The sequence below is a fragment of the Ictidomys tridecemlineatus genome, chromosome 12 (genome assembly GCF_052094955.1).
Source record: "Ictidomys tridecemlineatus isolate mIctTri1 chromosome 12, mIctTri1.hap1, whole genome shotgun sequence".
Taxonomy (NCBI): domain Eukaryota; kingdom Metazoa; phylum Chordata; class Mammalia; order Rodentia; family Sciuridae; genus Ictidomys; species Ictidomys tridecemlineatus.
The window spans coordinates 90,750,708-90,774,497 of NC_135488.1; the positions used below are offsets into that span (position 1 = coordinate 90,750,708).

Below are 23,790 nucleotides of genomic sequence, written 5' to 3' on the forward strand. Positions count from 1 at the left end.
AGGCAATTCAACTGGAAAAGAATAGTCTTTTCAATAAGTGGTGCTGGTACAACTATATATCTTTGTGCAAAAGGATAAAGTTGAGGCTGGGAATGTAGCTCAGTGGCAGAGCACTTGCCTCGCAAGTATGAGGCACTTGAAATGAAAATAAATAAATAAATAAATAAATAAATAAAATAAAGGTATTGTGTCCATCTACAACTAAACAATTTTTTAAAAAAGGATGTCTGCACCACCCACAAAAGTTAGCTCAAAATGAATCATAAACCTAATTATAGAGTTGAACTTACAAATTCTTAGAAGAAAATATGGGAGGGAGGCTGTATAAATCTTCATGACCTTCTTAGATGTGACATAAAAAGCACAAGTGACCACAACAAAAAATAGACAAATCAGACTTCATCAAAATTAAAGACTTTTGGGGGCTGGGGTTGTGGCTCAGTGGTAGGGTGCTTGCCTACCATGCATGAGGCACTGGGTTCAATCCTTAGCACCACATAAATGTAAAATAAAGATATTGTGTCCACCTAAAACTAAAAAAATAAATATATTTTTTTTAAATTAAAAACTAAGGGGCCTGGGGATATAGCTCAGCTAGTAGCATGCTTGCCTCTCATGCACAAGGCCCTGGGTTCAATCCCCAGCACCACCAAAAAAAAAAAAAAATTAAAAACTTTTTTCTTCAAAAGGCACTATCAAAAAAGCACACAGGGGCTGGGGATGTGGCTCAAGCAGTAGCGCGCTCGCCTGGCATGCATGCGACCCGGGTTCGATCCTCAGCACCACATACCAACAAAGATGTTGTGTCCGCCGAGAACTAAAATAAATAAATAAATAATAAAAAAAAGCAAACAAAAACTTCAGAATGAAAGAAAATATTTGCAAATCATGTCTCTGATAAGAGACCTATATCCAGAATATGTAGAAATATGTACAGTTCAATAACAGAAAGATAAACAATCTAATAAAGAAAAAGTACATATATAAATGGAATATTACTGAGCCTTAAAGAAGAATGAAATTATGGCATTTGCAGGTAAATGGATGGAAGTAGAGAATATCATGCTAAGTGATACAAACCAATCCCAAAAAACCAAAAGCCAAATGTTTTTTCTGATAAGCAGATACTGATTCATAGTGGGACAGGGGGTGGGATGGGGAGATAGGGAAGAATATAGGAACTTTGGTTTGTGTAGAAGGGAGTCAGGGGACAGGTAGGGTTGTGGGAATGAGAAGGACAGCAGAAAGAGACAGACATTATTACCCTGTATACATGTATGACTACACTAGTGGAGTGACTCTGAACCATGTATAGCCAAAGGAATGAGAAGTTGTGCTCCATTTGTGTACTATATGTCAAAATGCATTCTACTGTAAAATTAATTAAAAAACAAAAATAAAGATGGCAATCAATTAAGGAGGGGACCAAATGATCTTAATAGATATTTCTCCAAAGAAGACATACAAATTTTACCACTTACAGATAATGTCGGATAAAAGTATTAGTATTCTGATCTACACACATTTACTACCTCAGAGTTTCTGTAAGTAAAAAAATTTAGAAGTGGGCCAGGCATGGTGGCACATGTCTTTATTCCCAGTGGCTCAGGAGGATCACAAGTTCAGAATCGGCTTCAGCAACTTAGGGAGGCCCTAAGCAACTTAGTGAGACTCTGTCACAAAATAAAAACTAAAAACGGTTTGGGGATGTGGCTCAGTGGTTATGCATCCCTGGGCTCAATCCCTGTACCCGCCAAAAAATAATAAATAAATAAATAATTTGGAAATGGATTATGGTGTTTCTGATGCAGGATCTTACTTGGGATTGAACCCAGGGACACTTAACCACTCAGCCACATCCCCAGCCCTTTTTATTTATTTATTTATTTGAGATAGGGTCTCACTAAGTTGCTTAGAACCTTGCTAAGTTGCTGAGGCTGGCCTTTGAACTTTTGAGCATCTTGCTTCAGTCTCCCTAGCCGCTGGGATTACAGGCATGTGTCACCACACCCAGCCAGGATCTCTTACACGGTTTCAGTCACCTAAAGACTGGAATGGGGCTGGAGGATCTTCGTCTAACTTGGTTCGTTTACAAGGTTGGAGACAGCAGATCCCCCTTCCATTTCACATGGCCTTCTGCATAAAGTTGCTGAGTGTCCTTAAAACACAGCCATGGGCTTCCCTAAGAATGCAGGATCCAATAAAAAAGGACTAAAGCCACATCTTCTTTGAAGACTGCTTCAGTCATCACACACACAATTTCTGCAAAATGGGACTTTGGCTTCAACAGGGTTATTTATTCATTTTGGGAGTGGGGTAGATACCAGGCATGGATACCAGGGGGCAAGGCTCACTGGACAATCTTGGAGGCTGGATTCCACACTAAATAGCATACAATTTAATTCTACTTGTTTTTTGAACTTTACTACAGAGGGCAGTTGCCTGTGTTTTACTTTATGTTCCTGTATTTAGGTGTGGTTTATTAATTTTTGCTACCTCTATCCCACAATCTAGTTATTCATTTTACTGCTTATGCTATTACAAACAATGCAGTGAGAAACTTTCTCGTCCAAATGTGAAAGAATTTCTTTGGGATATATATGTTGTGTGAATATATCCTATGTTGGTTTACATAGGACATATCCATGTTTACCTTTTAAGAAAAGATAAATAGTTATCAAAAATGGTTGCACGTGTTTATTTTGCTACTAGCAATGGATAAGAATTTCAGTTGCTTCACATCCTTGCCAAAGCTTAGTTTTGTACAATTTTAATTTTTTTTTGTCAATTACATAGGCACAAAGTTATATTTCATTGGGGTCTTTTTGTTTGTTTTCTTTTTTTTTTTTTTTTTTTTTGTGAGACCAGGTGTCCCTTATGTTGCCCAGGTTTGTCTTGAACTCCTGGTTTGGAGTGCTCCTCCAACGCAGTCCCCTGAGTAGCTGGGATTACAAGCGTGTGCCATCAAGTCTGACTTCATTGCATTCCCCTGATTATTAATAATATTATTTTGGCTTGCATTTCCCTGGTCTTTTTAAATTGGTTCTTTTTATGTTATGCATGACAGTAGAATCCATTTTGATATAATTATACAGCATGGAATGTATCTTATTCTATTTAGGATCCCATTCTTGTGGATGTACACCATGGTGGGATTCATTGTGATATATATATATATATATATATATATATATATATATATATGTATATGGACATAGGAAAATTATGTCAGATTCATTCCACTGTCTTTCCTTTTCCTATTCTCCTTCCCTTCCCTTCATTCCCTTTGGTCTAATCCATTGAATTTCTACCCCCTCCCCACACAGTGAGTTAGTTTCCATATATCTGCTAAGACATTTGACCTTTGGGTTTTGGGGACTGGCTTATTTCACTTCGAATGATACCTTGATTATTGAGAGAAATTCTTAATCATCATTTTCTCCAAGTAAACTACCTATTCTCTATATTAATTCTGTTTTGGTTATGTGAGTTGCAATGACTTGCTCTTATTTTGTCTTATCCTTTCACTTTTCTACTTTGGGCTCATAAAGGTATTCTTTATTTCTTTCTCACAGTTTTATAATTTTGCCTTTTGTATTTAAAACCTTTAATCCAAAGGGATTGTTTTGTGTAGGGTGGGAGTTAAGGATGTTATTTCATCTTTTTCTAGATGTATTTATCAATTGTCTATGAATAGTATATCCTTTCCCAAGTCATTGGCTACACCTCCTCTGCCATAAATCAGGTTTCTAGCTGAGCTTGGTGGCACTTGCTGATTGAGATCCTCAGTAACTTAGTAAGACCCTGTTTCAAAAAGAAAAGGGGGGTGTAGGGGATGTAGGTCATTGGTAACATATCCTTGGTTTCAATCCCCAGTACTGAAAAAAGTAAAAAAGAAGAAAGCCCCTCCCCGCCCCCAAAAATGAATCAGAGGTTTCTGTATATTTGGCTCACTAGTGATCCATTGGTTTATTTATCAGTTCCTGTGTTGATGCCACATTGTTTTGTAATGCTGGGGATTGAATTCAGGACCTTGTGCATACCAGGTAAGCACCCTAGCACTGAGCTACATCCCCAGCCCTCCATATTGTTTTAATTTCTCTGCTATGCAATCAATATTCATATCTGTTATGTCAAATTCTCCTACCTTGTCGTTTTAAATGGCAATTAGCAAATTAGCTTCATGCTCTTCCATGTACTTTTTAGATTTAGTTTATCACATTTAATGACGAAACATCTAGGGAATAAAAGTTGCCTTTTGAGAATCTATTACACTTTCAATCAGTTGGAGAGGCTTTTGCAAAAAGTTGGACTCTGTAGGGATCCTGAAGAAAATGTGCACAGAGTAGTTCCATGTATCTTAAAGATCCCTTGATCTTCTCTTCTAATTGTACCTACCCTGCTTTGTACTATCTTTGTGAGGGACAGGGGAGTAAAGGAGACAACGAGGGTAAGAGACTCAAGTATCGGCTAAAGGTAAATAAAAGGTTGGCATTCAGCCGTTTTTCTCAGCCACTATTTTATCTCATGAATATTCTGGGGACATGCTATTGTATTTGGACAACTGGAATTGAAGGTAGAGATCTAAATGAAGGAAAAGAATGAAGGGTGGATATTGCCCTAGAGGAGGAAATACATTAACTTGGCTAAAGGTTGAAAGTTGTTGGTGATGCCTGTCAGGCCCTAAAATTCTAAGGAAGGAATCCTGCATGAGAGCTTGGAAGGAGTTCAGAGAGAAGGTGGCACTGGAGCTGAGAGCCCGCAGCATGGGTGCCAGTTCCACCAAGAGCAAGTACCTGGGTTCTGGGTTGGGGCTGTGTTGCTGGAATTGGAGAAAAAGGTTCTGGGCCTTCCAGGCACACAGAACAGCACACATGGGAAAATTCAAGTGATGGGTTTGTAGGAGGCACGGTAAGTTCATTTTGAGTGGGAGAGTTCGCTGGAAAGAGCAGTGGCTCGATTGTGCAAGGCCATGAGTATCAGGTTAAGGACTCTGGACTTTATCCTGGGGCTCCAGTGGAAGCTTTTGAACAAAAGTTTGCTTCAGGTAGATAATTCTGACAGCGGGGAGGCAGGGGAATCAGCCCGCACAGTCCCGGCCAAAGAAAAGCACGAGCGCTGCACTTTCACCTGCAGGGGGCCCACCTAAGGGCTGAACGTCCTCCCCGCCCCCTCCCTCGCCGCCCCAGTTCCGACGCACTCGGAACTCGGCTACCCAGCCTGGACGCGCCCCGCCTCGGGCTTCGGCTACAGCGTCTGGACGCGCCCCCGTGCGTCACGTCCGCTAGGGCGCGAGGCTCGTTAGATCTGAGGAGGGGCGTCAAAATTGAAGTATCTGCGCATGCGCGACGGGACATCCATCCGCGGTTCAAGTTGAGCAGACCCGGGGAGTTTTGCATCTAAACTCACAAGCTTCTGAGTCTGGCGTGGCAGTCTTCTCTTGTTGCGTGCCGATAGGAGTATTGTTTTGTCCCAAGAGATATAGGCAAGCAGTCGAGAGGGGCTTGAGTGCTCCGTGACCTTAGCTGTGCCAGCCCCGACACTCCCCCTAGATTACTGGGCTGAGAAGCTTGGAGTCTTCGCTGTAACTTTCCTCCAGCGCTTGCTCTCTTTGCTTCCTGGACTTCCCTAGTAGTGAAAACTTGCTTCGGCCATTAAGTGTGACCAGCCCGTTCTGTACTTCATGTTTCTAGGACTTGATTCCCTCGGCAATTAAAACAGGTTTCCTAATTGAAGGGGAGCTTGTAGATTAAGAATTCCAACCACTGAACGCTCCTAACGTCCTGGAGTGAGTGAAAGTAGTTTTTACTTGCACACCCTCGAAGATTGCGTGATTTTGGGGGGGATAAGTTTGATGATAGAGTCTCTGAAAGTTTCGTCCATGCAACTTTCATTCTTTCGGAAATATATGTTACCATCGATTGTGCAGGCACCGTAGGTCTTGGGGATACCATGATGAACAAGACACTGTTCTCTAGGAGTTTATGTTTTAGTGCGAGGGGGGCCAAAGACAAAAATAGAGAGGCCTGTGCTAGTAGGGAAATACCCAAGGCTTATGGTAGAAACAGAGATGGGAACTACTTGGACCGATCAGAGGGAGGTCGAGGTCGTGATGTTTATAACCAGCGAAGTGAATAGCTAGGAACTCCAGAGAGAAACTCCAGTCCTTTGAAACAGGAAAGAGATTAGTGTTTTCTAGGAATAGCAGGCCAGGGTAACTGGAGAGTGGTGAGCCAAGGTTTAGAATGGTGAGAGAACGTTGAGAATGTAAATAGGAGCCAGATGCTATGGTAAGAAGTTTGAAATGTGTTTAAAGATAAATGTGAAGCCAAGGAATAGTTTCCCACAGAGAACTGATCTTGGGTCAGTCATGTAGAACCACACAAACCATATCACAGCTCTTTAAACATTTGAATATGACTTACATGTTCTTTGAACCCCCCTTTCATTTGCCAACACCCCTCCAAGCTATGGTTCCTCTACTGTCTTAACCAGAGGATTTGTGAACACTTTAAAAATGTGGGGAACTTAAAAATGTAAATTATGTGTGCACATTTTAAAATGAAAGAATCTAAGACTCTACAGATTCTCAGAGTAAAGAGTAATAACTATGGCTTAAACATTTCTCATCTATGTTATCCTTGTTACTGTTCTCCAGAATAGCAGAACACAGTATCAACTTTAACCCAGACTAGTTCTCACCTGTGAAGTGAAAACAATAGGTAATTATGATTAAATGAGATGATTTTCAGAAAGTGTTTAATGATAAACTGTGAGGTGTTAAGGTTGCGGCACTGTGCCACTCGGTGCCACTATTATTAACAAATATCTGCATCCCTGGGATGGAAGGACAATGTATAGATGCTCTTTCTTAAGCATTTCATAAGCACTAAGTGCCTATCCCGGGTAGAGACCTTGATGGAAAAATCTGCCTCCCAGAAGCTTATCATCTAGTTCCAAGAGGAGGAGGGGGGCGGGCGGGAGGTGTGTATATGTGTATCTGAGGGGGCATAAGTAAAATGCTCTGGGATCTGGAACTGTAAAAGAGGTCTCAAACTCCATTGGAAGTAAGTGCTTATTGGAGTTCACATTTGAAGTGGGTTTGAACAGATCGAGTCTAATCACAAAATCAATACTACACGTACATTTATTCTCGATAATATGGTAAGACCAATGGAAAACACTGCAATCACTTACACTATCCGGTAAATATTGAGCAGTAGCTTTCGTGAGAGGCAACCTATCTTTTGTGCAGTCTGTTTACTATACATTGCTTGTTCTGGGCAGTCCTTATCTTCATGCTCGGGAACAAAGTACACACACACACACACACACACACACACACACACACACACACACGGCCTTCTCCGAAACGAAAGACCCCGTGCCTTCAGTGGTGGGGTGGGATTCGACGAGGCCGGACCATACAATGGGGGACGTTTTGCCTTAGCTCTCACATCCCCATCCGCCGCGGGCCGCGCTCGGCAGGGCTTCGCCTTCAAGGATCCTTTCGCCCCTCCCCTGCAGCCCGGGGAGCGCTGCCACTGCCCGGCCGAACGCCCTCCCTTTCTCGCGCGTCCCTCCTCCTCCACCGGGAGCCGGAAAACCCGGAGCGAACCGGCCCAGCCCGGCGGCGCATGCTCAGTAGTGAGCAGGTTCAGTGTTCTAGTAGGAAGCTCCAGCGCTACACCGGCGTCGGCGGCGGCCGCGGCGGCAGCTCGGGGCAGCCAGATTCCCCAACAACGACCTCGGGCTAGACCCCTCCCCCGCTAGACCTCAGCCCCAGCCCCGCCGCGCCGGGAGGGTCTGGTGTTCGGGAGTCTGCTGGGCAGAGCGGGCGCCGCGGTCCGAGTGTTTCTCCACACGCCCTCCCCCAGCCGCCCGCTCCTCGGCGGGCCAGGCCGGGCCCGGGAGCGCGGCCCCGGCAGGCGGGCGGCGTCCGCAGCGGAGGGCAGCCCGGGGCGGCGCCGGCGAGCCGGGGAGGGGCGGGGGGCCTGGCCCCGGGGCGGTGGTGCGGGATGCCGCCGCCGCCGGCGGGCTGCTTTTGCTCTCCGCGGCTGGTGCTGGTGTCGGGTGGGTGGCCGGGTGCGGGCCTCGCCCCCCAGCCGCCTCGCTAGGGCTAGCCCGGCCGCGCGGCGCCGGGAGGGGGCCGGGCCGTCCGGAGAAGCCCCGGCCCTATTCCGCGCTGCGAGCTCGCCCTCTCGCGGCTCCCCGGCTCGGCCGCCGCCGCAGCCGCCCCTCTCCCCGCCCAGAGGCGCCCTGGGGGCACCATGCAGGCGCAGCAGCTGCCCTACGAGTTTTTCAGCGAGGAGAACGCGCCCAAGTGGCGGGGGCTGCTGGTGCCTGCGCTGAAAAAGGTGAGGAGCGCGCGGAACCCAGCTTCCCGGCTGCAGCCCCCAGCGCGGGCGCCAGGCTGGGCGAGGGCTGGGGAGGCGGGGCGCACAGGGCAGTCTTTCTTCCCTGTCTCATCTCTCCTGAAAGGACCGCGCACGCTAGGTTTCCCTACTCTAGGCTGGCTCTCGGTGTTGACATTCACCCGATGAGTGGGAAGGCCTCTGGAAGCCAGTTTGTCCGAATAATCCAACCACCGTTGCCTTGCCCCTTGATTCAGACAACAATTGGAGGAGCTTCAGTTTTCATTGGAGGTCAAAGCAGGACACTTTTCCGCCTTCTGGGTCTTATGGCAGAGCTGCTGTCAGCCTCCGGTTTTAGGTGTCCAGTACTCTCGTTTTACTGGCTCAAGAATGCTCTGGCCATAATGCTTGCTCTAAGTAATTGCGAGCTTGCCTGCCAACGAGAACGAGGCCTGCTTTGCTTTGCTCTGCTCGTCCTCAGTAATAACTCTACAGTCTGTCAACATCCCCGTTCCCCCATTAACAGGGGCCGTTGCCCTTGCCACTATTTTCAGATTTTGCGGGGGTTTGGGTGGTTTGAGAATCTTAGTATGGTCATTTGGTTTATTAAGAATTTTTAACCTTATGTATGTTACTTTCAGCTTGCCTCTTTGTTAAGTAAAGTTACGCTGCAAGTGTAAAAACTTCTAAAGCAACATTGTGACAGTAAATACAGTATTAAAACATCTGAAATCGGTGTGTTTGAATGAATTTAAAAACAGATAATTTTGTTTCCTTTTCTTCATTTACCTTTTCAATAGACATTGTTTTTATATTGTTTCTTCTTTTTGCTCAAAGAATGGTCAGGCTCTCTAGTTAAAATATCATTTTGCTCCTCCTGAGAATTGAGATAATGGTGTACCTTTGATGCAAAACATTTATACTTTACAATAAATATCTTAAAAGGTATGATATTTTTCCAAGGCTAGCAACTTTTACTTTCCTTTTGACCTGTTGTCCCCCTCTCCCTCTTGGTGTATGACAATGGATACTATTTGGTTTGTTAGTAGAATTTGCTCTTTCAAATTTATGTTATGACTTTCCCTCTCACTAGTTGCAAACATCTCTGTGATAATTTCTAAGAAAATCAAAGAGATGTCATATATCTTATATTTGATTCATTAAGCATTCCATCAGGTTTTATTCTATTTACTTTTGCTTTACCTGAAAACTTATTAGCTTGTAATAGAAGGGGAGACATGTGTCAGTGACACTAGAAGCTGGTATCCTGACAGGGTAAGGGGACAATGAAAATTTGTTTCAAGATGTGTTTAAAACAAAACAAAACCTCTAAAGCATTACCAGTTTGGGGCCATTTTGTTGGAAGCAAGCAGCTCCTATCTTGAGGGAATCACCAAGATACAAGATGAGGATCTTTGTAGGAATGGAAAGAGCACTGTAGGGGCTAAGCAGACCTGGTCTAATTGCCACATGGGTGGCCCTTGTTAAATCTGTCCATAGATACATTTTATTTTACTGGCACAATGTTGTTTTATTTTTAAATGTAATTATTTGCCAATATTTAAAAATGGTAATACTACACAAAATCTCAATTTTCAGTTTTTTTTGAATAGGAATATCTCTCCATTTAGAGTCCCCAGTCTAGCAAGGCAGTATAAACTGCTGGAGTTGAGTAAATGTTTTCCCTGTTTAGACAGGACATGTATTCCAGTTTTCCACATTCTTGTGGTGTTTGATGTTTGCTTATTTACATAACCCAAGTTTTGACTTTAAGCAGAGTACCATTGAAGAATTAATGGGAGGAGAGGAAATGTACACCATCTACTTGATATGTAAGGTTCTTCCAGTAATTTAAATATCCACTGGCAACAATTCTGAGATATCAAAGACAAAGTTAAAAATATATTTCTTGGTCAAATATGTAGCTCAAAAGCTGCATTTTTCACATACCTGCTGGACATTTCATATGCATATGTCCATATCTTGAACTCTTCCTTCAGACTATTAGACTACTGTGCACCATTTGTGTTCTCTCACCTGAGGTCTCTGGATAGGCTGTTTCCTTCACCTGGGATGTCCTAATTTGCTGGACTTGACATTTCTCATCCTCTGGGACTCAACCCTATTGCTTTCCTAAATCCCCAGGGCTGAATTGGATGTTACTCCTTTGTTTTGTTTTAGCCCCCATCCTAACTCTTAGCAGTGAATTTTGGGTTCCAATTTACTGTGTGTCCTCCTTGCCCCAACTGTACTGAATGCTTTCAGAGAACAGGGATGATATCGTACCCTCATTTTATTCCCCTTACATACACTCCCTGACATCTATTAGGCATTCAATTTTAATAAACCGAGTCAGGGAATACCCAAACTAAAACTATCACTTTCTCCTCCATCTGCCAGTTTTAAATTTCTTTTTTGATTAATAGCTTTAGTATTTTATTTGACTGGTTCAAGACTTTGAAGTAATCCCTGACTTTTCTCTGTGCATTACTGACCACATTCGGACTAAGGTTGTATGTTTTTTCCCCTTTGATATTGTTCTATTCCTTCCTCTAACTGCTCTAATTGAACCTCCTTTCCTAGATTAATGTGATAGCCTCTTAGTTCACTGCCTCCTCACTTGCCCTTTATCTATTTTCCAAAATTCAGAAATTATAGGATAGTTCTGAACATGTCACACTCTTGTTCAGAACCTTTGATGTCTTTTGAGCTTAATGTAGGATAAAGTGCAGTTTTTAGCATGGAATTGTTGGTGATTTATGATCTGGCTTCATTGTGATCTTCTGACTGGATTCCCTCCCATAATCTTTCCTGTTCTTTATGATTTAGCCAGATAGTAATGCCACTTTTCCTGAAATGTTTAGAATGTCCCACTGTATCTATTTCCATCTATCAGCTTAAGTCCTGTCTTATCCCACAGATATATCATGCCTACTTCAGACTATGTATTTCCTTTGGCACTAAGGATACTGAGGTAAACAACATAATCAGAAAGACTAAGTTAGAACATGATGAGGTGAGTCTGGAGAGATAATTGGTTATAAACTTTTTTGTTAAGTTGGAGTTTGAAGAGATAGAAGCCATAGGAGGATTATTGTCATTTGTTTGTCAGGGGTAGAACTTATTTCTTTTTTGTACTGGGAATTGAATCCTTAGGTGAATTCCATGAGCTAATCCCCAGCACTTTTAATTGGTCCTTTCTAAATTACCCAGGCTAACCTCAAACTTGTGATCCTCCTGCCTCTGCCTCCAGAAGTTGCTAGCATTACAACAGAACTGGTGGCATAATACCAAATTTGAATTTTAGAAAATTCACTTTCACACATAATAGACAATGGGCTGGAGGCCTGGGGTTGAGGCTCAGTGGTAGTGTGCTTGCCTAGCATGTGTGAGGCACTGGGTTCAATTCTCAGCTCCACATATAAATAAATGAATAAAAGTTCATTAACTTTTAAAAAATAAAAAAAGAAAAGAAAATGGGTTGGAAAAGAATGAGACTTGAATCAAGGAGAAAAGTTAGAAAGCTAGTTTGTTAGTTCAAATAAGAGATGATATACATTTGAATTAAGGCTACATTTGAACTAGAATGGAAATGTGATAGATTCTATTTTGTTGAGATGTTTAAAAGGCAGTATTGATGGGGTCTAGTATCTGATGAGGGAAGTTAAGGATAGCAGGAAGAGTTGTTTCTAAGTTGAGTGCCTTTGATCTGGATAGAGAATTGTAGAGGACTTTGGGATGGAGAGAAGAGTGGCATAAAATGATTTTTGGACATGTTGATTTAAAAGTCCCTTTGGGTTATCCAGCTGTACTTTTCCAACTGGTAATTGGCTGTTGATATCTAATGAAGCAGAGTTGAAACTTCTACGTATGTAAGTAAAGCTATAAGTGTAGTCAGGTATAGTGGTGCACACATCCCAGTGACTCAGAAGCCAAGGTAAGAGAATGGCATTATTAAATTACTCAAGATGAAGGTCATTTTGGACAACTTAGTAAGACCCTGTCTGAAAATATGTAGGGCTGAGGATATAACTCAGTGAAGAGGACTCCTGGGTTCATTTCTCAGTATTGGTGGTGGCTGGGGGAGGGAGGAGGAATAAAGCTATAGATGAAATCTGTATCTATAGAAAGACTTATACATGAATGTTTCATGGCAGCTGTGTTCAGCCAAAAACTAGAAAGAATTCAAATGTCCATCTATAAGAATGAATAAACAAATTATGATATAGCCATATAGTGGAATAAGAAGGAATGAACTAGGGCTGGTGGTAGAGCACTTGTCCAACATATTCAAGGTCCTAGGTTCATTTCCCAGCATTGTAAATGAAAATAAAAGAAAAAACTACCAATACACCTGACAACATGGCTGAGTCTTAATTTAGCTGAAAAAGCCAAACCAAAAGCATATATTCTGTAAAATTCTATTTATATGAAATTCTAGAAAATGCAAATAATATAGATCATTGTTTGTTTTAAAGAGAGGATTATATGTTCATTTATCTAGATTGTGTTGATGGTTTCAGGAAATATTTGTTTATTTTGAGACAAGATATCACTAAATTTTTTAGAGCCTTGCTAAGTTGCTGAGGCTGGCCTTGAATTTATCCTCCTGCCTCAACCTCCTGAGCTGCCATGCTAAAATTTTTCATATTGACCAGTTTTAGATATCTACAGTTTATTGTATGTCAGTTGTAACTCAGTGCCTAAAAAGTGTTAGACTTCACAGCTAAGGGGTCATCGATCATTTGTATCAGAACAGTTTTATTTAAAGGGTAGAAGATGAACATGCATGAAAAAAGAATGCAGATGACCTGCTCCCATCTCCAATTTTTTTTAAAAAACATTTTTTAATTATAGATGAACACAATATCTTTTTTTTTGTTTATTTATTTTTATGTGATGCTGAGGATTGAACCCAGTGCCTCACAGGTGCAAGGCAGGTGCTCTGCCACTGAGCAACAGCCCCAGCCCTCCCACCTCCAAATTTTAAATGAGGAGAAGTGAGATACTGCTTAGGCAAGAAGGGGATTCAAATTCAAGGTTGGAAAGACATTTTTGCTTCTTACTAGATGGTGACAAAATTGTTAAGAGTCTTTGGGGAAGGAGCTGAACAAGGAAAGAATACAGTAACACAAGCAATAGAATTTGCCCTGAACTGTTTGTCAGGTCCTATCTTTAAACACTTCACATGCTCCAATTTAATTCTCATAGATACTGTTATTCTTCCATTTCACAGGGAAGGAAAGTGAGATTTGGAAAAGCTGATTTGCCCAAGTAATTTGGTTACAGAGTCTGCTTTCTTTTCTTCTCCTTCTTCTCCTTCTCCTTCTCCTCCTTCTTCTTCTTTTAATGGAAATACCCTTTTATTTCAAGACAAAAAAAATTGTGTATTATCAATTTCCAATTTTCATTCAAATAAATCCAGGAATATAATGTAATTCCAAAAGGTTGTTATGCTTTTTATACAATTCACAATTTTTTTCTAGAATGAATTAGTAAAAGCAATATGCAATAATAAAAATCATTTTCAAAAGAATTTTATGCTTTTAAATTTTATTTTATTAGGGCATATTAATTATACAGAATAATGGGTTTCATTATAGCATATTACTATAAGCATTTAGCATACCTTGATCATTTCACCCCCTACTCTTCCCCTTTCTCCCCCTGATGCCCTTTCTCCTCTCTAATAGTCTTCATTTACTTTCATGTTGCTCCCCTACTCTTTTTTTAACCCCCTAGATTTTATGTATGAGAAAAAAAATGCAATGCTTGTTTTTCTGAGTCTGGCTTATGCTTAACATGATGATCTCCAGTTTCATTTTTCTGCAAATGACACAATTTTGTTCTTTTTGGATGAATAATACTCTATTGTGTATATATACCCCATCTTCTTTATCTATTCATCCATTGATGAGTCCCTAGATTCCATAACTTGGCTTTGTGAATTTTGCTTCAGTAAATATTGGTCAGCAGGTTTTTCTATATTATGCTGTGTTTCCTTCTTTCTTTTCTTCTTCTTTTTTCTTTTATTTCTTTTATTTTTTAACTGGGGGATCTAACTCAGGGGCCCTTTACCACTGAGCTACATTCTCAACCCTTTTTTTATTTTTTGAGATGGTCTCACTATGATGCTGAGGGTCTCACTAAGTTGCTGAGGCTGACCTTGAATTTGTGATCCTCTGTCTCAGCCTCCTCAGTCACTGGGGATATAGGCATGCACCACTGTGTCTGGTTTTTGCTGCAGGTGTGGTATAACTGGATCACATGGTTATTTTTACTTTTTTGAGGAACTTCCATACTGACTTGTAATGACTGTACTAATTACATTTCCATCAAATCCCATCCTCACCAGCATTTATTGATTTTTGTATTTTTTTTAAAATCAGAACCTCCATCTCCAGTCTGCACATTATTGCAGAATTTTTTTAAATATTTTTTTCTAGTTGTAGATGGACACAATACCTTTCTTTTATTTATTTATTTATTTTTATGTGGTGTAGAGGATCAAACCCAGTGCCTCACATGTGCTAGGCAAGTGCTCTACCAGCCCCCTGATTTTTGTTGTCTTAATGATACCCATTCTGACTGGAAATCAAATGGAATCTCAGTGTTGTTGTTATTGCTGTTGTTTTTTTAGTACCAGGGATTGAACCCAAGGGCACTTAATCACTGAGCCACATCCTTAGCTCTTTTTTGTATTTTAGAGACAGTGTCTTATTGAGTTGCTTAGGGCTTTGCTAAGGTGCTAAGGCTGGTTTTGAATTCACCATCTTCTTGCTTCTGCCTCCTGAGCGGCTGATTACAGGCATGTGCCACCAACCCCAGCCTCAGTGTACTTTTGATTTGCATTTGTCAGATGGCCAAAGATGTTGAATATTTTTTTTGTGTAATTATTGGCCATTTGTAACTTCTTTTGAGAAGTTGTCTGTTTGGTTCATTTATTGATTTGCCCATTTATTGATCAGGTTATTTGGGGGGTTGAGGTTTTTGAGTTCTTTATATATTCTGGATATTAATCTTCTGTCAGAAGATTTGCTGGCAAGGATTTTATCCCATTCTGTAGGTTGTCTTCTCATTGTTAATTGTTTCCTTTGCTGTGCAGAAGCTTTTTAATTTGATGCAATCCCGTTTGTCAATTCTTACTATTATTTCCTGAGCTGTTGGAGTTCTATTCAGGCCGTTATGTGTACCTTTATCTCAAGTGTTTCTCCCATTTTCTTCTAGCAATTTCCAAGTTTCAGGTCTTTTACTTAGAGCTTTGGTCCATTTTGGATTTATTTTTCTACAGGGTAAGAGAGAGTGATATAGTATGAATCTTCTACATATGGATATCCAATTTTCCTAGCCCCATTTTTTTTTTTTCCCCTTGTACCAGGGATTAAACCCAGGGGTGCTGAACATTGAACCACATCCCCAGCCCTTTTTATTTTTTTATCTTGACACAGAATCTCACTAAGTTGTTTAGGGCTTCACCAAGTTGCTGAAGCTGGCCTCAAACTTGTGATCCTCCTGTCTTAGCCTCCTGAGTCCCTGGGATTACAGGTGTTCTTTTGAACTTTTTTTTTTATTTTTATTTTTTTTTAATGAATTTTAGGTTTTTTTTAAGTTCTTGGAAGAATGTCAAAGGTATTTTGATGCACTGCATTTCTAGATCATTTTCTATAATATGGCCATTTTAACAATATTAATTCTGATGATCAATGTACATGGGAACTCTTTCATTTAGTGGCTTCTTTAATTTCTTCAGTGTTCAGGGCTTGCATTTATTTATTTGTTTGTTTATGCTGAGGATTGAACCCAGGGCCTTGTGCATGTGAGACAAGCACTCTACCAACTGAGCTATATCCCCAGTCCTGCATTCTAATTTTTTCTTTTATTGGTTTGGTACCAGAGATTGAACCCAGGGGTAGTTTACCACTGGGATACATCCTCAACTCTTTAAAAAAAATTCATATAATATACGTGTGTGTGTGTGTGTGTGTGTGTGTGTGTGTGTGTGTGTGTGTATACACACACACACACACACATATACTTACATATATGTATAGGTATATATATGTTTTTTAAGACAGGGTCTTGCTAAATGTCTTAGGATTTTGCTAAGTTGCTGAAGCTGGCCTTGATTTTATAATCCTCTTGCCTTAGCCTTCTGGGCCACTGGGATTTCAGGCATGCACTACCATGCCCTAGAAACTGTATTTTAAACACTATGGTATGCTACCTCTGGCAGGGTGGTCATTTTCTTTCTTCTGAGATGGTAGCAAAAGAGGTAAAAATGGGTTTGTATGTTGGGGAGTAGAGAGTTCATGCTTAGTAGTCTCTGTTTTCATTATGAAATAAAGGGTAAGATTTTTTTTGTAAGATATTTTTAGTTGTTAGTGGACAATTATTTTTAGGAAAGATATATGAGCAGTGGAATACACAAATGTTAATTGTACTATTTAATGAGTTTTGACAAATGTATGCAATCTAAGTCTCTACTAAGATACAGAATATTACCATTATTATTGAAATTTCCTTCATGCTCCTTCTCAGTCAATCCCTGCCCCATCCCCCAGATGCAACTACTGTTCTGATCTTTTATCATCCCAACATAGATTAATTTTCTCTCTTCTAGAACATCATATAAATGGAATAATGGTATGTATTTTGGGTGAGGCTTTTGAGATTGTATTTTTAAGAATTCAGTCCTTTTTTCCATAATATGAACATCGTAGTTTGTCCTTCTAGTGGATACTTGGAATACATGTTTTAAGTTTGGGCTTCTATGAATAAAGTTACCATAATGTTCTTATACAAGTCCTTTTGTAAACCTATACTTTCATTTCTCTTGTATAAATACCAAGGAAAATGGCTTGTAGGGTAGATGTCTAGTTTTAAGAAAGTGCTAGACATTTTCCCAAAGAAGTTGCACCATTTATATTCCCATCATCAATATATGAGTGTTCTAGTTGCCTCACATCTTTGGTAATATGTGATGTTACCAGTCTTTAATTTTGTAATTTTGCTGAGTATGTAGTGGATGTCTCAGTATGGCTTGTGTTATCCTAATAACTTATCCTGAACATTTTTCATGTTCTTATTGACCACTCATCTTTTGAGTGGTGTCTGCTCAGATCTTTCATCAATTAAAAAAATTGAATTTTCCATTTAGCATTGAATTTTAAGAGTTCTTTAAATATTTTGGTAACTGTCCCAATTTTTCAGATACAGTTTTATGAATATTTTCTTCTAGCCTGTGGTTTGCCTGTTAATATTGTTGGAGTCAAATTTATCAGGTTTTTAAAGCTTATTGCCCTCTAGGATTTTTTTTGCCTGCTACCAAATCATGAAGATATTCTAATGTTGTATTCTAAAAGCTTTATTTACATAATTGAAGTCTATTTCAAGTTAATTAATGTGTATGATATGTTAGGAATTGATTCACTTTTATTTCATGCTGATATTTATCAAAACTATTTGTTGAAGAGATCTTTTTTTCCCTGATTCACTTTTATTTCATGCTGATATTTATCAAAACTATTTGTTGAAGAGATCTTTTTTTCCCCAAGTGAATTGTTAGTGTTTTCATAAAAATTAAGTTATTTCATTTGCATGTGAATAAACATATCTATATTTATGTCTACATATCTTTTAGTTTATTTCCAAGATTTCCATCCTATTTCATTGATCTCTTTGTTGATTACTGTAGATTTGTATTTAATGTTAAAACTACCTTATATTACTTGATAATGAAACATGGCAGATAGTATTTTATTGAGTTTTTGCTTATGTACCTAGGTACCATGTTTGCATACTTCTTACTGACCCATGCATTGACTTACTTTTCAAGATGGTAATATCCTAGTATTATAGATGAGGAAATGGACCTTGAAAGGCACGTTGCTCAAGATCTAACAATAAGGAGTAGAATCAGAATTTGAACCTAAGTATGAAGTTTCTAAGACAGCCTATCCACTATACTGTATTGCCTTCTTTGAATAGGCAGTATTGTACAGCACAATGGTTTTCTAATTCTAAATCTTAGATATTAAAGAAGGAAGTGCCTTATGCCTTATAAGAGAGGGAGATGAATGAAGAGGGTTTTGAAATTCCCCACTATAAGTTGAGGTGCTCAACCCTTTAGTGTATTGATCTTCTGCATAGGATTTCATTTGGAAAGAAGGTGTGTGTGTGTGTGTGTGTGTGTGTGTGTGTGTGTGTAGGTTCTGATGCATTAAAAAAGTAAGGTGTGTGTTTTTTTCTCCCCCCCCCCACCCCTTTGATGCTAGGGATTGAACCTAGGGTTTATGTATGCTAAACACATGCTTTACTGCTAACTATACCCCCAGCCCCCAAAGTAAGAATTTTGAAGTTATTAGTTAATGGGAAAATAGCATATACCATAAAGGAATGGGCTGGGGAGAAATAGTCTTAGGGTGACAACGGGAAGCTAGGAGACTTCCATACACTTATGTTTGGGCATGATGGAAGTGATATTTTAAATGAAAGTGGGAGTTAACTAGCTAAGGATTAGCAGGAAATGAGTTTGAAGAATTTGTAGTAGCTTGGAAGGCCAAAAGAAACTCAGCTTTTTAGGAGTTCTGAGTACCTGGAGTTTGGAGTGCAGGGCCAGATCTTGTGAATCAAATTATTGCATTTTATCTCATGAGCTTCAGGGAGCCACTGAAAGGTTTAAGCAGAATCCTGACAGATGAATTTTGAAGGGTCACTGTTCTGTGGGGCATGAATTAAATTAAAGGAGATCAGAACTGTAGCTAGGAAGGCCAGTTAGATTTTTGCAGCAATTTGTGGAAGAGATGATGGTGGTCTTAACCAGGATAATAGCTTGGGGATAGAGAAAGGTAGATACATTTTAGGGAGATTTTAGAGGTAGATTGGTGAATGATGGGCAGGACATTGAGGAAGGAGTCAAAAGAGAGTTCCTGGGTTTCTTACTTAGGAGTCTAAGTAATGTTGGTTTTGAAAGAGAAAAGATAGGAAAGGAGCGCATTGGGAGGGAAATTAAAAAACTATCAGCAATCTGAGGATGAAAGTGTGTGAGAGAACTGTGGTAGGGATTTATCACCAAAGACAAACATGGAAGACTTCTTTGTTGGACTGTCCTTGGTAATTTTATGCAGGAACAACCTGAAGGCTCCAATGATGTTTTTCAAAGTACATTTCAAATACTACCTCCACAAAGCCTTTCTACTACAATCACATATGGATCTCTTCATATCCTTATATCTCAGTTTTAGCATATCATGACAGTCTGGCTTATAAGGATCATTTGAATCTGTGGCTTCTTTCCTTTTGTAGGTTGGAAGTACCTTTGTATTCCCTGAAATGCTTACCATAGTTCTCACATATAGTAGGTGTTTATGTATATTTTTTGATTGTATGTCATTCTGAATCTGTCCCCTCATAAATATACTTAATGAGTTAGACAGGTCTTAGATTAAATCTGTCAGTCAAAAGGCATTGAAATTGTCAAGTTCATTGCATTCTGATAGCAAATAGGGAAGCATAAACTGTATTTTAGAAATAGTTCACTTAAAATGGCTAGATTAAAAATAAAGTGATGCTTCAAAGGGAGCTTTTATCTTTATTATTAGTGCAGGCCCTTTTAAAAGCAGGTGTTAAGATGAGATTAAGTGTGTAAGAAATTGATTAAATGAAATGCTTGTGAGGGGGAAAGGGGAAGGAGTCAGGGGGATTTGTCAGACTGTGATGCCAGTCTGACTCCATGTGAAGGAGAGAGGTAAGGAAAGAAGGAACTTTAGGTAAAAGTGTCAGATTGCAGTGCAACACTAAGGAAAGTTTGCCAAGGCCTCAGGAAGTATTTGAGTGAAAGTTGTCTATCACAGGAATTCCACATCTCTCAGGAATAGGTCTGCCTTAGTATGCCTGCCATGCTCTATCCATTGGCTGGGAGGAGCCAGTTAGAAGCGTGGCCACTGCACAAACACAGTGATGGATTTCAGAATGCAGCAGCTGGGGCCCTTAGTCAATTATGCTTCCTGTAGTCAGATCTGAGAGGCTCATTCTCATGGCCAGCCAGGGTCATCTCTGTAGCTATGAATTGCCTGATTTGAATTATAGTCCCCCCCTCTGATGTACCTCACTGCCTAAAGTGGGTAATTTGTTCCTCAAAACTTTCATATTAGTTTAAAAAGAAGTCTTAAGGTGAATTCTTAAAAGTTTAATTTTTATTAAAATTAATGCTAATTTACTTCAATAGCTAATAAATTGTGCATTTCATAATTCAATGTTTATGTAATTAAATCTGTAATGAACAAAAACACCAAACACTAAGATGAAAGAAACACTGTGAGATCCATATTATTATGTATAAGCTAGTGAGCCAATATTTCAAGCATCCCTGCAGTAAGTACTCTGAGTAGTCTAACCATACAGCCACAGAGATCACTCCTGTTGGCTTTCCTTTCCAGGTTGGGCTGCTTCAGAAGCATACAAATGAAATTCCTCTCAAGTCAAATTTTGGTGACCCCCTATTAGAGTTGGGGGTGGAGATGAATAAACATGGGAGAAAAGAAAGTTTTAGATCCTGAATTATTCAGATGTTATTTTTTAAATAGATACTTTCAAACTGTAATACTAAGATGATTTTGAGAGTTTCTTTAATGATATCTTCATGATGATTTTTACCTGTTTAGTTTTATTCATCAAATTAGTTGAATACGTATTGTATGGCAAGCATTATGGATATAAAATTAAAAAATAAAATGTTATCGCTTTGATGAAAGTTACATCTGTGATTTAAAAGGTCTATAATCTGCCCATAATGTGTTAAAGCAGCTTTTGCAAATTAGGTCAATCCCAGTATATAGAAAGTAGCTTGGTTCAGGGTTAAAAGAAAATCAAAGAATAAAACAAGTAATGAGATTAAAAAAAGTTGAGATTTTAATCAATATAGATGTTTTGTAATAAGTTAATGTAAATTTTAGTTATTCTTTTATAATTCCTGAAACAATTATTTTCTATGCAGTGCTTAATAATTTGTAATGGAGTGCAGTTATTGATAATTACATTTTGTTTTAACACACAGATGGAATTCTGATTTCTGGACATAGATTTAATAACTTTTTCTATGTTTTTATTATTTTTTTTTGTACTGGGGATTGAACTCAGGGGCAATGGACCACTGAGCCACATCCTCAGCCCTATTTTGTATTTTGTTTAGAGACAGGGTCTCACTGAGTTGCTTAGTGCCTCGTTCTTGGCTGAAGCTGGCTTTGACCTTGAAATTCTCCTGTCTCAGTCTCCTTAGCTGCTGGTATTACAGGTGTGCCTGGCATTTCTTTGAATTTTTTTGTCATGGTAAAATATGTATGACACTAAATTTTCCATTTTAACCATTTTTGAATATGTAATTCAATATGATTAATTACATTCACAATGTTGTGCTGGGCTCAGTAGTGCACACCTGTAATCCCAGTTGCTCGGGAGGTTGAGGCTAGAGGATTCAAGGCGGCCTCAGCAACTTTGTAAGGCCCTAAGCAATTTAGCAAGACCCTGTCTCAAAGGAAAAAAAGAAAGGAAAGAAAGAAAAGGACTGGGAATGTGGCTTATTGGTAAAACACCTCTGGGTTCAATCCCTGGTGTGTACGTATACACACACACACACACACACACACACACGAAAAGAAGACCAAAAATAATGTTATATAAACATTACTACATTTTAATCACTCCAAATAGAAACTATTCATTAGCAGTAACTTCTCACTTCCCCCTCTCCCAGACCCTGGTAGTCTCTAATGTACTTTCTGTCTCTATTGACTTGCCTATTCTACATAGTAAAATATTTATCTACTTATGTCTAACTTCTTTCATTAGCATAGTGTTTTCAAGACCCATCTATGTTGTAGCATGTGCTAGAATTTCATTCCTTTTTAAGGCTGAATAATAATCTGTTGTGTGTATATAGACCACATTTTGCTTATGAGTTCATCTGTTGATTGACATTTGGGTACTTTCTACCTTTTGACTAATGTGATTAATACTTTAATGAACATTGGCATATAAATATTGATTTGAATCCCTGTTTTCAGTTCTTTGGGGGATGTACTTTAGAATTTCTGGATCATTAGTAACTTTGGTTAACTTTTTGAGGAACTGCATGTTGTTTTCCACAGAGGCTTTACTCTTTTATATTCCTATCAGCAATGCACAAAGGTCAGTTTCTCTACATCTTTGCCTACACTCCCCCACCCCCCCTTTTGGTTCCATTCTGGTTGGTGTGAAATGGTATCTCATTGTGCTGATTTGTATTTTCCTAATAGCTAAATGATATTTGATGTTTTTTCATGTACTTGTGGGCCATTTGTATGTCTTTTTTAGAGAAATGTCTGTTGGGATTCATTGCCCCCATTTTTTTTTACATTTAAAAAATTTTTATTTGTTATTTTTAGTTATACATAACAGTAGAATGTAGTTTGACATACCAAACATACATGGAGTATAACTACCATTTTTGTGATTTTTTTTTTTACATGATGTGAAGTTACCCTGGTGTTGTATTCATATATGAATACAGGAAGATTATATCTGCTTCATTCTGCTGTCTTTCCTATTCCCATCTCCCCTTCCTTCCCTTCATTTCCCTTTGTCTAATCCAGTGAAATTCTATTTCCCACCCCCAGCTTACTGTGAGTTGCCATCTGTGTATCAGAGAGAATATCAGAGAGAACTTTTGACCTTTGGTTTTTTGGGATTGGCTTATTTCACTTAGCATGATGCCATAATTTCATTCTTCTTATGGTTGAGTAATATTCCATTGTAAATTTGATTATGTGTAGTTTTCATTGTTTATGTCTTTAGAGAAATGTCTACTCAAGTTCACTGCCCATGTTTTATTTTGGTTATTTATAGTTTTTAGGAAATCCTTATATATATATTTGGTAATAGATTTTTATTAAACATGATTTGCAAATATTTTCTCTTAAATGCCACCAAAATATTGGCTTTTAGTTTCTTATAATGTCCTCTGGTGAACAAAAGTTTAGTTTTGATGAAATCCATTTTATCAATTTTTTCATTCATTGCTTGACTTTTGGTATCAGAGCTAGGAATCCATGGCTAAATTCGAGGCCGTGAAGATCTACCCCTGTGTTTTCTCCTAAGTGGTTTATGGTTTTAGGTTTTGTATTTAGGTTGTTGATGGCATTTTGAGTTAATTTTTGTGTTTAGTATGAGTTAGGGGCCTGTGCCACTGAACTACATTCCCAGTCCTTAACCCACTTTTAAAATTTTGAGACCAAGTCTTAATATGTTTCCCCAGCTGGCCTCAAAATTGTAATCTTTATTCTTCAACCTCCTGAGTAGCTGGGAATATAGGCATGTACCACTGTGCCTGGCCTCACTTCATTCTTTTGAAGGTGGAAATCCAGTTATCCTAGCACCATTTGTTGAAGAGTCTGTTCTTTCC

The 23,790-nt window shown here is 39.3% G+C and overlaps 1 protein-coding gene across 3 annotated transcripts in view; it reads left to right on the forward strand.

Moving 5' to 3' along the window:
- The first annotated feature begins 8,133 nt into the window (after positions 1-8,133).
- Sos1 (SOS Ras/Rac guanine nucleotide exchange factor 1) overlaps positions 8,134-23,790 on the forward strand; it is a 119,461-nt gene continuing 103,804 nt past the window's right edge. For all 3 annotated transcript variants that reach the window (XM_013358261.4, XM_021725882.3, XM_078029324.1), the window contains exon 1: positions 8,134-8,357. In XM_013358261.4, the coding sequence (XP_013213715.1) occupies positions 8,271-8,357 (87 nt within the window). In that variant the 5' untranslated portion in view covers positions 8,134-8,270. The remainder of the gene's footprint in view (positions 8,358-23,790) is intronic.